The following is a 12,898-nucleotide window of genomic DNA, read 5'->3' as shown; positions in this document are numbered from 1 at the left end:
AAGTTTTGCATGGATACTATAGGTGCTTAATCTTGGGACTTGGAAGGCGAGAGGAAACTGACTGCGTTTAGGGAGAGGATGAATCTATGGAGAAGCCATGGAGATATGCCGGAACTAGTCCTCTCGGTATATGTATACTAGTATACGCACTAGTTTATGTACATAGCTAACTAACTATATAGAGCTAACTAGATTGATCTTAAATTGGACTACACCGCACTGTGGGGCCGGATTAATTCCCCTTTAGGGACTAATATGGACTAATATGGATGAAGTGCTCAGTGCTCCGTATGGAGCACATAGATCCCCCTTGACTCACTCTGTACGTCAAGTAAAATCAGAGAGAGCGGCCACGGGGAAGTCGAAATGTAATCGGAGTCAGCTCAGAGTCAGCCCAGGGGAAGCTCTGCCGGAGAATTACTCGAATCTGACTTGGCCATTGAAACGGCCGAGTAGCCAAATAGGCAAGTTCCAGGTAGATCGATGGATATCTTGTTTTGAACATGAGATGCACAGAATCATGATTGTTTGCTATCATAGCTATAATGGGAAACATTTTCAAGCCCTTCGCAATCACATAGATGCATGTATTTAGTATAGGTTAGACCTCTACTCCGTACGTATACTCGGATCAATCCTCGTAATCACCCAGAAACCGAAAAAGTCCAATCCCTCGGAAACAAACCATACTGCACATCATCCCTATCCCGGAAGATATCATCATAATGCGGAATACAGGTCTGCGGATCCTCAGCCTGGGCATAGTACCTATCCCCCAACGCCTTAAACACCGGATCATTCCACATCTTGGCCATCCACGCCAGCACATCAGGCCCAGCCCCATCTAGCGAAAGGCCATAAGAGCGGAACCGCTGTATCCGAGGATCAGCCGGTGCCCAGATTACTTCTAGGATTTTTGTTGGGAAAAGGAAGAAAGAAACCCACCCAAAGAACCGGCCAGAAGAACGCATCCGCAATACTAAACCCACCAAACAAAAACCCTTCGTCAACCTCCCCCAGCTGCACAAGTCGCTCTGCCGTCGCCTTCCGCGCCGAATCCCAGATCCGCAACATACGCGCTATCTCCGCAGCCGCGCCGTCTGGGATCGGCACGTTGCCCGTGTACCTGGCGAGGAAGTTTGTGTGGAAGGTATTGCGCAGGACTGGGAAGCCGGAATGCATTTTGGCTGTGGTGCTGCGGGCTAGGGCGCGCAGGTGGCGGTCTTTGGGCCAGAGGGGGAGGGTTGGGTTTGATTCAGCGAGGAATTCGCAGATGGCGAGGGAGTCTGTTATTGTTGTTGAAGGGAGGGAGTGGCATTGGAGGATTGGGACCAGACCTGTTGGGGAACAGGCTTTTATCTGTTGTTTGTTTTTTTTTTTTTTTGTGAGTGAGTGTATACTTGGCTGGGGTTGTGTTGAGGATGTAGGTATGTACTTCGGAGAGCTGTATGAATTGGCGTGTATGGGGGATCTGGAAGTATTCTAGTACTGCCTCGACGCGTGCTGTCCAGCCTATTTGAAGAGGGCTTGTTAGGTCTGGTGTATGGTCTGTTGCATGTTGCTTACTGGAGTAGCGGGTGTGTAGCCCGATCAGGTGGTAGTCTGGGTTCGGGACAGCCATGATATGTAGAAATGAAGTGAGGTGGATGAAGTTAACCTGGAATAGATGTGAGTCCGGGAGAACTTCCAAGTTATATATATATCCATGGATATTGCGGGGTATAGTTATGAGTCACATAAGATTTGATGCCCCCCCAATTGAGATGGAGGCAAGCCTGGTTTTATACCCATGAGATTGTCTTGAGATTCGAACCTTTCTGATTGATGCTAGTCATAATGCTATGGATCAAATGCCACACCGGCGCCATGCAAGAAGATAACAATGAGATCGAATAAGAAGATAAAAAAAGAAACTCCGAAAGAGATATGAGAATGGGATAGCCTGCAATGACTCCTAACACGGAAGTCAAGATAAGAAATACATCATTAAACGGAAAGCAAGGGCCCATCATATGTATATGACACAACATTGAGAAGAAGGACAAGGAGAGAACAAGGGGACCCGGGGAAATAGAGGGAAAGCGGGAAAGCAAGTAACAATGCACCAGGCAAAGGAAACACAACGCGATCGCATGGATGCTAATAATAGGAAATCGTCAAATGAATTGAGTCGTCTCTTCGTCAGAGTTCACAATTCGCGCCCAGTAAAGGGCGATGCAGGAGGTGCACCGAAGTAAAACAAGAACAGATGCTGGTATTAAAAGGCGTGGCGTACAGGCGAGAGGAAGCTTAAAGCCCCTTGAAGAATGGACTCGCCTCAATTATATATTCATCATCGCAGGCGAAATCCCATCCTACAATGCGAGGGTCCACGCTGGCACAGATGAGCTTCCGTGCGTCAAACTGGAGTTTGAACACCCTCGCAGCTGTCGAGGACCCTTGAAGTCGACGCTGATGGCCATGGTGGTGATGATGATGAGCAGGAGGTGGGTTGAGTGGCAGGGCATTGATAACCAGAGGAGGCACAAATTGTGGGTTGGCACGACCAGCGTGGGGGTTGGCATTGGCATTTTGCCCAAGTGCCGCCAGAGCCTGCGCTGCTTGCAAGTGTTGAGCCTGGGCCGCAACAGTGGTTCGTGCCACTTGGCTGAGGCTCGCACGAGCGGAATTGGCGAGGGCATCACTGTGTCGCAGTTGATGATCAGTTATCCACCTGTTATCACGGTCTTTGTGCCAGATTAAGATTGACTCGTCGTAGGAACCGGACACGATACGGGCCCAGCTACTACCTCCGCCACCGGGTGGGATTTTTGCTCCCAGAGCAGGGATATCGCGAGGGTCCCGTGATCCAGCAGTGTTCGGTTGGTAGCCATTGCGGCGTTGTTCCCGATGACCCATGTCGACGTCCAATCCGGCCTCTTGTGCGGCGAAGAACGCAGCTTCACATGCTCGCGCTTCTCCGCGCAAGGTTTCATCGGCTCCCGGGGCATCACCAAACCCTGCCTGAAGGGTGCGCACGAGATTACTATGAGCTCGCAGACACGCCACCTCAGCTCCGGTGGCATGATCGTAGATGCGAACAGAGTTATCATTGCTGCCACTGATGATTCTTCGGCTGTCGAACTCAACACATGCGATACCTTTCTCGTGACCCAGCAAGGTCTTCGAGCAAGCACCAGTGCGGATGTTCCAGACCTTGATCACTCGATCCCCAGACGCCGTCACAATATCATCACCATGGATCTGCATCGCATTCACGGCGGCTCCATGTCCTTCCACGGTCATAAGCAAGGTGTAAGGCTCTAGGGCTTTGTATTGCTCACGCGCAATTCCAGCTTCAAGAACGTTCGGTGCAACCGCGTTCAGATCTACTATCCATGTAGGGTATGTGGCACCTGATCCATGGCAGATACGCGGATAATCCTTGCTGTTCGGCAGAAGATCCCGGCGGTTCCATACCTTCACAGTTCGGTCTTTGGAACATGTTACAAGGTAGCGATGGTCGAATTTGAGATTGAGCACGGAGTCAGTATGCGCTTGTTCAATTTGATGAATCTTTTCTCCGGTGGAGAACTTCCATACAATGACGGACTTATCGCTGCTGCCGGAGATGATGATGTTTTCCTCGGGCTGAGGATCAAATTGCAGGCAAAGGACGGACTTGATATGTCCCACCAGCGGGGGATGCCACAGTCGTTTGGTATCCAGGTTCCAGACTCGCACAGTTTTGTCTCGGCTTCCACTAACTAGCCACCGGCCTTCGAACTGGATCGCATATACGCATTCTCGGTGGGCTTCTTCTGGGTGGGACGGGTCAGGAAGTTGGAAATTGGTGTATCGGCCTTGATGCCAATTTGCTTCGAGCCGCCTGCGTTGCTTGTAGATATGGAAATAGTTGACTTTAGCGCTTCCATCGGTATCCCGAATGAGTAGATGCGAGCGTAGAGGTGGATAGAGTGGCGAAGGAGATTGGGAGATATTCGTCGGCAAAGTGAACTCCGGGTCGTCAGTTGACGAAGGTGCAGCTTGATCGTCATCATCAGTCATGTAGTGATCACCTTCACTGTCGGCCACCGGGGGCTCGGGGCCAAACACGGTCGGCTTTGGGTTTCCACCGCTTCGGGAATCGAGCCAAGTAGACGGCACGCGCTTTTTCTGCTTAGGTTCCCCGAGATCTGGTTCCGAGTGTCGTAGGCGGGACTTTCGAGTCTGAGGCGACATGGCCTCGGAATGTTCTTGTTCAAACGTACGAATCGCGCTCGTGTCCATGTCCCAACCTTCATGGATGTAGTGGAATCTCCATAGACCTGAGTCAAGGATACGTTCACGCCATGAACGAGACGCAAGCGAGGCATTCAAGAGCGTCCGAGCGTCGAGGTAGGTGAAGATCTCCCATGTGACTTCCGGTGGAAGCCTGACACATGGGTCAATATGGAGGATAGGGTTAAGGCGATCAACTACTGCGGCGATGCTAGAGGTTCGAAGAGACCGAAGAAGGCTGTATGCAAGCTCTGGAGGTGGGAAACCATCGGTTAGCAAGGAAAAATCGCAAAGTGACAAGCAAAAGCGGCCGATGCTTCGCGCTCGTAGCGATTACCACAGGGACCAAGGGAAAGGGATATCTTACCAGCTCTGCCGGCCTCGGATTGGGCGAGCACCCAATTTGGAAGCGCCATGACATTGTCCGATCCGAGATCTTTGTCGGCCTGGCTTCGAGTATCATCCGAGTAGCCTTCATCTAGCTTAAAGGAGGGCGACAGAGAAAGCGCTGGGAACTCGGGGACGGTAGTTGTCTGCAATTGTAGTGTAGGGGAGATTCGAGTATCAGGAGCATCAGGAGCGTCGGGTAAGGGCTCACCCTCCATTGATGCGGGTTTTCAGAGGGGTCTGCGCCGAGTTGATGAGTCGAACGCCGAGATCAATGGCGTTGCGCGATGGGTGCGAAATCCCGCAATAACTTCCCGCGAAGAGAGTATAGAGAATTAATGAATGAGGGTAGGGTTCTTTGCAAGACAGTTGGGCAAAGGAAGGAGGTTGAGCAGACGGGTTGGCATCGGTGCATGTCACGTCACGTTTGGACGAGGCGAGGCCCACCGTAAAGATTGATAGAGCACAATTATCGCGAACTTCAAGTCGCATGAAAAGAAAAGGGGAACTTCAATTTTTCCGAATTGTAAAAGAAAAAGAAAAAGTAGAATTTCAATTTACATGTGGAGTCGCCTTTAAGAGTCTCTTATCACTCGAAGTACAGTAATAATAAATATGTTTGATTATGTACATATGTTGTAGGTAGGCGCGCATGGATGAACGGGGGAGTCACGTGGTTGGAGTCTATAGGGCTGTAGCAAAACATACTGAGTTGCTTACCCAGTACCTAAGGTAGGTACTATCTAGCTACTTCATGAGAAAATCAGGTACTGACAAAGACGAGTCTATTAACGCTTCTAAGAAAACAGAGAGGGGCCGATTCCCCCAATGTGTCGTATAGTCTTGTATGGCCGTAGAAGTATGTTGTGAGCATCTCATAGCATCTCTGTTCTATTAGATCCAGATTCCCCTATATTCTGCAGGGCTAGGCCATAGCTATGATTAGAGGGGATACCACATGTCTACATTTGTATGGAAAATGGATAGCACTAATTGCATTCTGAAAATGGGTGCTAATATAGCTGTTACGAAGGGAATCGATAAATCCCAAGTGCTGTCTTACAATCGCACGGGCCATTTCTAGGCGCTAAAGACAAGAGATAATGACGCTCTAGAGCAGAAACGTTTCATAGTAAGTACAGTTAGTTATAATCTTCAAATGTTATCTTGTGCATTGAATATACCTTTTGTATGCGAGCCCCATATAAAAGGTACATACGATTGTCCTATATAAATCGCGTTACGCTCGGATACTCCAGGGCTCTCCCTTCTCTCCCTCTAGTCCTCCCCATGCCCCAGGGGCCTGGGCTGCCCTAGCCCTGGTCCCTCCAGGGCTCCAGGGCTTCCAAGGTGGATGACACAAGCAAGAACTGCCCCTCTCCACACCACACCGCCCCATAAAACACACGCTAAACCCTTTGAGGCAACTGAACAGACTCCTTCGGCTCACCCTCTCTCCAAGGATCCTATTCCTCTGTTTCATCAGCAGAACTTTCGTTGTGCTTGCTCTTGTCATTTTTGGTTCTTGGCCTCGTTCTAACTGCCGAGCCCGTCTTGCTGTAGCTTCACTTATACTATCATTCCGTGCGCCCCCCCCCCCCTTTTTACTCGGGACGTCGATTGTCCTCCGCTGAGTCCTAGTGACTGGCCCTTTCGCAAAGGTGTTCCTCCGAACTCTCCTTTATTTGATTTGACTCGCATGCCCGGCTGCAGCGGTCATCTAAACATTTGAATCCCAACACCCCATCGATTGGGGTTGGCTGCAGGTCGGAATATATTCCTCGAGCCCCTCCTTTTCCTCCAGGAAGTGACAGTGTATCGTATTTGATACCCGCGCTATCGGTTCAAACAAATATATCTATATTTATTACCTGTTGTCTCTGACGCTCGAGAGCGCTTCCCCGGGAAACGCATTTAAATCGATCACGCCTGCGACCGAGTACCGATCGGATCGCTGTTGCCCCCCCCCCCGCGGAATTCCGAGCGAAACTCTTGATTGACACCTCCCTGCACCACGCAGCTCACACCCAACCGGGGAACTCATGATCGTCATCTCTTTATTTCCGACGCTTGTCGATCCCTCCGAACCTATCCCGCTTGGGTCTGCTGTGCAGATTTAAGTTGAGCCTGGCTGGTCTAACTCATCTATATCTGGACCTCGAGGAAATTCGATATGATTGACTCTTCAACCATGAGCGGCGCTCCGGTCGCCGAGGATAACATTATCAATCGCCGCGGTGGAGAATCGATCTACCAGAGCTGCGTCAATTTGAAGAGGCGGCTATCCGAAGTTCCCAACTTCGAGTCATACCTGCAAGAGATGGATGATGATGATCGCATGAGAGGAAATACAGATCCGGTGGCTTCCTTGTGGAATTGCCTTAGAAATGGCTATCCGCTGTTGAGCATTTATAATGCATCTGGTCCCGATGAGCCACTAGAAATTGATCCTGGCAAGGTAACTGAGGCGAAGCGTCCAAAAGCGGCAACCTTCAAATTCCTACAGGCCTGTTTACAAGACCTGGCATTCCCTCAGCAGGATTGCTTTTTGATCACCGACCTTTACGGCGAGAGCACCACCGGCTTCATCAAAGTGATCAAAATGGTCAACCGCGTCGTGGACATTCTCGAAATGCAAGGTCAATTAAAGCAATCTGAAGTTCTAGAGGCTCCCGCGAAGGCCAATGTGAAGCTTACCAAGCGGGAGCATATTCTAAAGGAACTTCTGGAAACGGAGCGTGACTATGTTCATCACCTGCAAAATCTCCAAGCCCTCAAGAAGGAACTGGAAGAGACGGGTGCTTTGACAGGTGATGCGAGCCATCAGATTTTCCTCAACTTAAACAACCTACTAGACTTTGCCCAACGGTTCCTGATTCGCATGGAGCAGCACTACGCCTTGCCAGAAGAAATGCAGAACTGGGGTGAGCTTTTCTTCCAGCATGAAGATGCTTTCCGGCAATATGAGCCTTTCATTGCCAACCAGATGCGTTGTGACGAAGCTTGTATGAAGGAATGGGACAAAATCCAAAGTGCGCCACGCCACATAGATCTGCAACAAATGGTCGCTCAGCCGAAAACGCTCAATGGATTCTTTGTGAAACCCTTCCAGCGTTTGACTCGATACCCGCTGATGCTCTTGGTAAGCTTGCTGAATGCTGGGTTCAAGATCAATGAGCTAATATGGCTGTACCTTCTCAGGAGCTACGCAAACAATTAGAAGACGAGAAGCTCCAGGCCGATATCACACATGCAGTCGACTGTATTCAGAATGTGCTGGACTTTGCTAACGAGGCGATCCACAAAGAACATTTGGCTGCGGCGGTAGTTGATCTATCTGAGCGCGTGGATGACTGGAAAGCATTGAAGATGGAGTCATTTGGAGATCTCCTTCGATTTGGCACTTTCCAGGTTGTCAAGGGGGATAGTGGAAAGGATAGCGAGAGAGAGGTACGTGGTCTTACTTTCTGCGTCTTACGCTTTCTTGTTCCCCGAAATGGAACATCACTAACATGGCGCCTAGTACCATATCTATCTCTTCGAGCGAATACTTCTCTGTTGCAAAGATATCAACCCCAACAAGCAAAAGTCAAAGCTTATGATGCAGAAAGATAAGCCGTCTTTGACTGCGAAAGGAAAGGCTCGTCTTCAACTGAAAGGTCGAATCTACATGGCCAACGTCACAGATATCGTTTGTCTCCAAAAGCCTGGTAAGCATTACTCTTGGCTTGTTAGGTTAAGAGATATGCCTCTAATCGATTCCAACAGGACTCTACCGTATTCAGATTTTCTGGAAAGGGGACCCTGGTGTTGTCGACAATTTTATCATCCGATATGCAAATGAAGACACCATGCGAAATTGGTACAAGGACATTGACACCCAACGGGCGATCCAAGCAGAGCGACGCACTTTGCGCAATACTGGTACATCCGACAGCGAGTTCACGTACATGGAGGGCATGGCGAACATGCCCAACCCGTATCAACAAGAGTATGATACCGACGACGCCAACAGCAAAGATCCATATCATTCCGAATTCCCTATGAGCCGAAATGCCTCCAGTACTAGTCTGAGAACCCGATCTGCCACCGGTAGCAGCGCCACCTCTGTTCCTCACCCCAACGCTCGACCGCGCTATGCGGGCACTGATCCAACGCTTTCGGTGCACACTCAGTTCTCCGGCAGCGGGAGCATGTCCCCTGGTGATCGAAACATGAGCTCCTACTTTTCCCCCACGGCGGAGACTCCGTCCACGAGATCGAGTTCTCAATCTGCAGGCTTCTCCTTCAGTCGTCAGAATACAAATTCCACCACTCCATCATCCGTCTGGAATGAGGATTCCCTTCGCTACACAGCACCAGCGTTGTCTCGTGTAACATCACGAGAAGGGTCAACCTCTGGCGGATATTTCCCACCTCAGCCAAGTGGAAGAGGTGCTCAGCGCCCGTCGTTGCCTCCACTCTCGGGCCCCCAGGCTCACTCCGCAAATGGCATGACCCAGCGGATGCGCTCGGCTAGTAGCCCTGATATTCACCATCACAATAACAATCCCGAGTCACGACGTTATATGGGAGTGCACACTATGCAGACAGTGGACAATGTCCCCGTGCCACCGATTCCTGCGCACATGGCCAACATGAAAGCCCCCGTCAGCCGCAGCCAGAACGGTTCGCCCACCAACACCCAGCTCCCCATTCGTACCCAGCCCCAACTCCACACCACGCATTTCAATGAGCCGGAATATAACGATACCCGCCACTCTGGGCAAATCTCCGACCATGCCACATCGCCCCTGACCCAGGAGCCCGAGGAAGGAGACTACATGCCCACTCAACTCAAGGCCAAAGTGAACTTTGACGACAACTATGTCACGCTTGTAATTGCGACCAACATCTTGTTCCGTTCACTGACGGACCGCGTGGATGCCAAACTCGCTCGGTTCACGGATCGGTCCATCGGAAGCAAAACCGTTCGACTGCGCTACCGCGACGAAGACGGTGATTTCGTCACGATTGATAGCGACGAGGCGGTCCAGCTTGCTTTCATGGAGTGGCGGGAACAACACCGTGATATGCTCGCCAAGGGCTTGGTGGGGGAGATTCAACTCTACTGCCAGGTGGTCGATTAGATTATTCGTTGTCTTTGCTTTCCCGCTCATTCTTGACTTAATACCTTCCTTGATTCCCCCCCTGCGAGGATCGCATCGATCCCCGTCTTCTCAACGCTTTGCATCGCCTTGGCGCTCGTTCTTCCCATCCTGACCCTCATTGTTCCAACTGGATTGGCTTGAAACTGTTGAGCAGCCGTTCTCGGGGGAGATACTTCTCTCTATCTCCCCTTCTTTGTGACTTTCAGCGAGCCATGTGGCAAACATGTAGTTGGATTGTGGCGTCTCCGTGCGAGCATCTAATGATTTGTTTACGGCATGAATGATGTCCTGGTGACGAGGTGAAGGGAATGTCTAAAATGACGTCCCTGCATTGTTTTGAATTTGCGTTCCCATTTGGATTGTTATCTCTTTACTGATCTAGTCAATGTCCACGAACGTACGAAGCTTCTATATGATGTATATGCCTATTATTTTCTGGGGTTTCATGGAATTATACAAAGACCTTTTCCCAATTCGTATCCACTTGCCTATCTGATCGGGATGCCGCAGTCGGGTCGCCGATAATTCTTGGCAGGGCCAGATTTGCTATAGCTATAGCTATAACTGTAGCTATAGCTTCATAGCTCTAGAGCTATATGTATAGTGTTTATTGTATGTACTTCTATACCTCTACCCATGTAGCCCCCGACAATATCGGCTACGGTTTGGAGCAAAATACTGTTTACTGTTTATAAAATACCCCAACTATGCGCTATTAATGTGTTGGAGGCGGAGCGCCTGGTGGTCCTGACGCCCGAGGGAATTAGGAAAAGAGCAGAGGTCGGTGATTTCGTCGAATCGTCGCCCAGTATTTGGCTGTCTCTTTTTTGAAAAGGAACCCGGCTCGGTGTAAACTTGTTTTTATTTATTTTTTTTTTCACTTTGCCCCCTTCCCACTTCCCAAAATCATCATTCTTTTCATAAAAGAGATTGAGACTGCAAGCATTTTATACAAAAAAGCAAAGACTCGCCAAGAATGTCGTTCTCCGGCCGCCGCCTAAGCATCCTGCGCCCCTCTGAGAATCGCCGGTTATCGACCACCAAGGACCTGACGGACAATGGTGCGTATACAATATCACGTTTCTAAATGACTTTTCTAACTTTCAACCCCTTCAGAACTCAGATCAGAAACCCATCGGCAATTTCGAGCCGCTCATGAAGGTCACCGACCCCACGCCGGCCTTGACGCTTCTCGTGCCTCCACCGGTGTCGTCTGGTGCACAGAGCGAGCCTCCGAGCATGGCTACGCTGAGGATCCCACCGGCTGGGCGAACCTAGGCCAGGGAGCCCCCGAGGCCGACGACGAAATCGAGGGAAGTTTCCCTCGCCCGACCTCCATTCCCATCACCTCCGCTGCCCGGGAGTATGGCCCGACCGCCGGTATCAAGCCATTGCGTGCCGCCGTCGCTCGTCTGTACAACGACCACTACCGCCAGGGCAAGGAGAGCCAGTATACCTGGGAGAATGTCTGCATTGTTCCCGGTGGCCGCGCCGGTCTAATTCGCATTGCTGCCATCCTGGGCAACTCGTACCTGTCCTTCCCCATCCCCGACTACTCTGCGTACTCGGAGATGTTGACTCTGTTTAAGAACGTACGTCGTTAGGAGAGCTGAGCTGAGCTGAGCTGAGCTGGGGTGTGTTATCGTTTACTGATTCTCCTGCAGATTGCTCCCATTCCCCTCCCCCTCTCAAAGGATGACCACTACCACATTCACCCCAACAAGATCGCTGAGGAAATCGCCCGTGGCACCCAAGTGCTGCTGACTTCCAACCCCCGTAACCCCACCGGCCACTTCGTGCCGCAAGACGAGCTGGCGGAGATCCAGGACCTCTGCCGTGACCGCGCGACCCTCATCCTGGACGAGTTCTACGGCGGATACAACTACACAACGGGCTGCGACGGATCGACGATCAGTGGTGCTGCGAACGTCGTCGACGTCAACAAGGATGGTATGATAGATACCCTTCAGACCCTAATTTCCTACACCAAACTAACCCCAACCACAGACGTTCTTCTGATCGACGGACTCACGAAGCGTTTCCGTCTCCCCGGCTGGCGAATTGCGTGGGTGGTCGGTCCCAAAGACTTCGTCGACGCCCTCGGCTCGGCAGGCTCGTACCTCGACGGCGGCGCAAACGTGCCGTTCCAAGAAGCCGCGATCCCGATGCTGGAGCCGTCGTTGGTTCGCACTGAGATGAAGGCGCTGCAGAGCCACTTCATGGAGAAGCGCGACTACGTCCTGGGCCGTCTCTACGATATCGGCTTCCGTGTCCAGGACGTCCCTGGGGCGACCTTCTATATCTGGCTTGATCTCACTTCGCTCGACCCGCCCCTGCCGGAGCAGGCTAACATCTCTGACGGCCTGAACTTCTTCAATGCCCTGCTGAGCGAGAAGGTCATTGTTGTCCCTGGTATTTTCTTTGACTTGAACCCGGCGAAGCGTCGTGATCTCTTCGACAGCCCGTGTCACCACTTCGTCCGTCTGAGCTACGGGCCTAGGATGGATGTGTTGAAGATGGGTCTGGATGGTATTGAGCGTGTTGTTAACCGTGCGCGTGAGATGGCTGTGACGAAGTGGGAGGATGAGGTTGCTGTTTCGGATGATTAGGCTTTTCAATCTTGATACTTGGGACATTTGGTCTGGTCTTGACTTTGGTTGTTGTCAGGCTCTGATCGGCGTCTTGGCTGAGACTAGCGTAATAAATTGCATTATCTCATTTTTTTAAATATTATTTGGCTTGCTAGCTAGGGTAGTTGAGAAGTGTTTTATAGCAGTAGAAAGGTTTAGCAATGAGGGATAGCAGTACTTCGAAGCGATAGAAGTCCATATAACCAGTAGTATTGAATTCAAGTTTATACAAAGTCCGAACGAAATATAGCCCTGGTCACTAATTCTTACTCACGTCATTGATATCTTGGTAACCAGCTTTGCGGTAATCACATACGTCATTCCAAGGTTACCCACGGTCTTTTGATTTTATCAGTGTTGTTGTTGTTCTTGGTTGAAGTAGCATGCCGTCGACTGAATTCAGTCACATATACTAGCGTAAGCAATCGTCGTTGTAGATAAAACTTCACGCGCTCCAGACATGTGCAAAGA

General features: G+C 50.6%; 4 protein-coding genes across 4 annotated transcripts; 2 read left to right on the top strand and 2 right to left on the bottom strand.

Annotated features, from left to right (window-relative positions):
- Window positions 1–644: 644 nt before the first annotated feature.
- On the bottom strand, window positions 645–1,621 carry N7525_005636 (glutathione S-transferase; the record flags this gene model as incomplete). Its single annotated transcript, XM_061213465.1, has 3 exons — window positions 645–872; window positions 946–1,359; window positions 1,436–1,621. The coding sequence occupies 3 exons, from the start codon at window positions 1,619–1,621 to the stop codon at window positions 645–647; spliced, it is 828 nt and encodes a 275-aa protein (XP_061070486.1).
- A 668-nt stretch (window positions 1,622–2,289) lies between these two features.
- N7525_005635 (F-box and WD domain protein) lies at window positions 2,290–4,865 on the bottom strand (the record flags this gene model as incomplete). The annotated part of the gene is made up of 2 exons (XM_002564576.1): window positions 2,290–4,511; window positions 4,628–4,865. 2 exons carry the CDS (start codon window positions 4,863–4,865, stop codon window positions 2,290–2,292), a joined length of 2,460 nt encoding a protein of 819 aa, XP_002564622.1.
- A 1,955-nt stretch (window positions 4,866–6,820) lies between these two features.
- N7525_005634 (Rho family guanine nucleotide exchange factor CDC24) lies at window positions 6,821–9,776 on the top strand (the record flags this gene model as incomplete). Its single annotated transcript, XM_002564578.1, has 4 exons — window positions 6,821–7,789; window positions 7,849–8,097; window positions 8,171–8,357; window positions 8,416–9,776. The coding sequence occupies 4 exons, from the start codon at window positions 6,821–6,823 to the stop codon at window positions 9,774–9,776; spliced, it is 2,766 nt and encodes a 921-aa protein (XP_002564624.1).
- Window positions 9,777–10,773: 997 nt separating this feature from the next.
- N7525_005633 (pyridoxal phosphate-dependent aminotransferase) lies at window positions 10,774–12,406 on the top strand (the record flags this gene model as incomplete). Its single annotated transcript, XM_002564580.1, has 4 exons — window positions 10,774–10,858; window positions 10,914–11,389; window positions 11,462–11,747; window positions 11,805–12,406. 4 exons carry the CDS (start codon window positions 10,774–10,776, stop codon window positions 12,404–12,406), a joined length of 1,449 nt encoding a protein of 482 aa, XP_002564626.1.
- Between the last annotated feature and the right edge of the window lie 492 nt (window positions 12,407–12,898).

This window comes from Penicillium rubens (assembly GCF_028828025.1).
Source record: "Penicillium rubens strain IBT 27055 chromosome Unknown utg000002l_segment0_segment0, whole genome shotgun sequence".
Classification (NCBI taxonomy): domain Eukaryota; kingdom Fungi; phylum Ascomycota; class Eurotiomycetes; order Eurotiales; family Aspergillaceae; genus Penicillium; species Penicillium rubens.
This window is presented reverse-complemented; position numbering and strand designations above follow the sequence as displayed.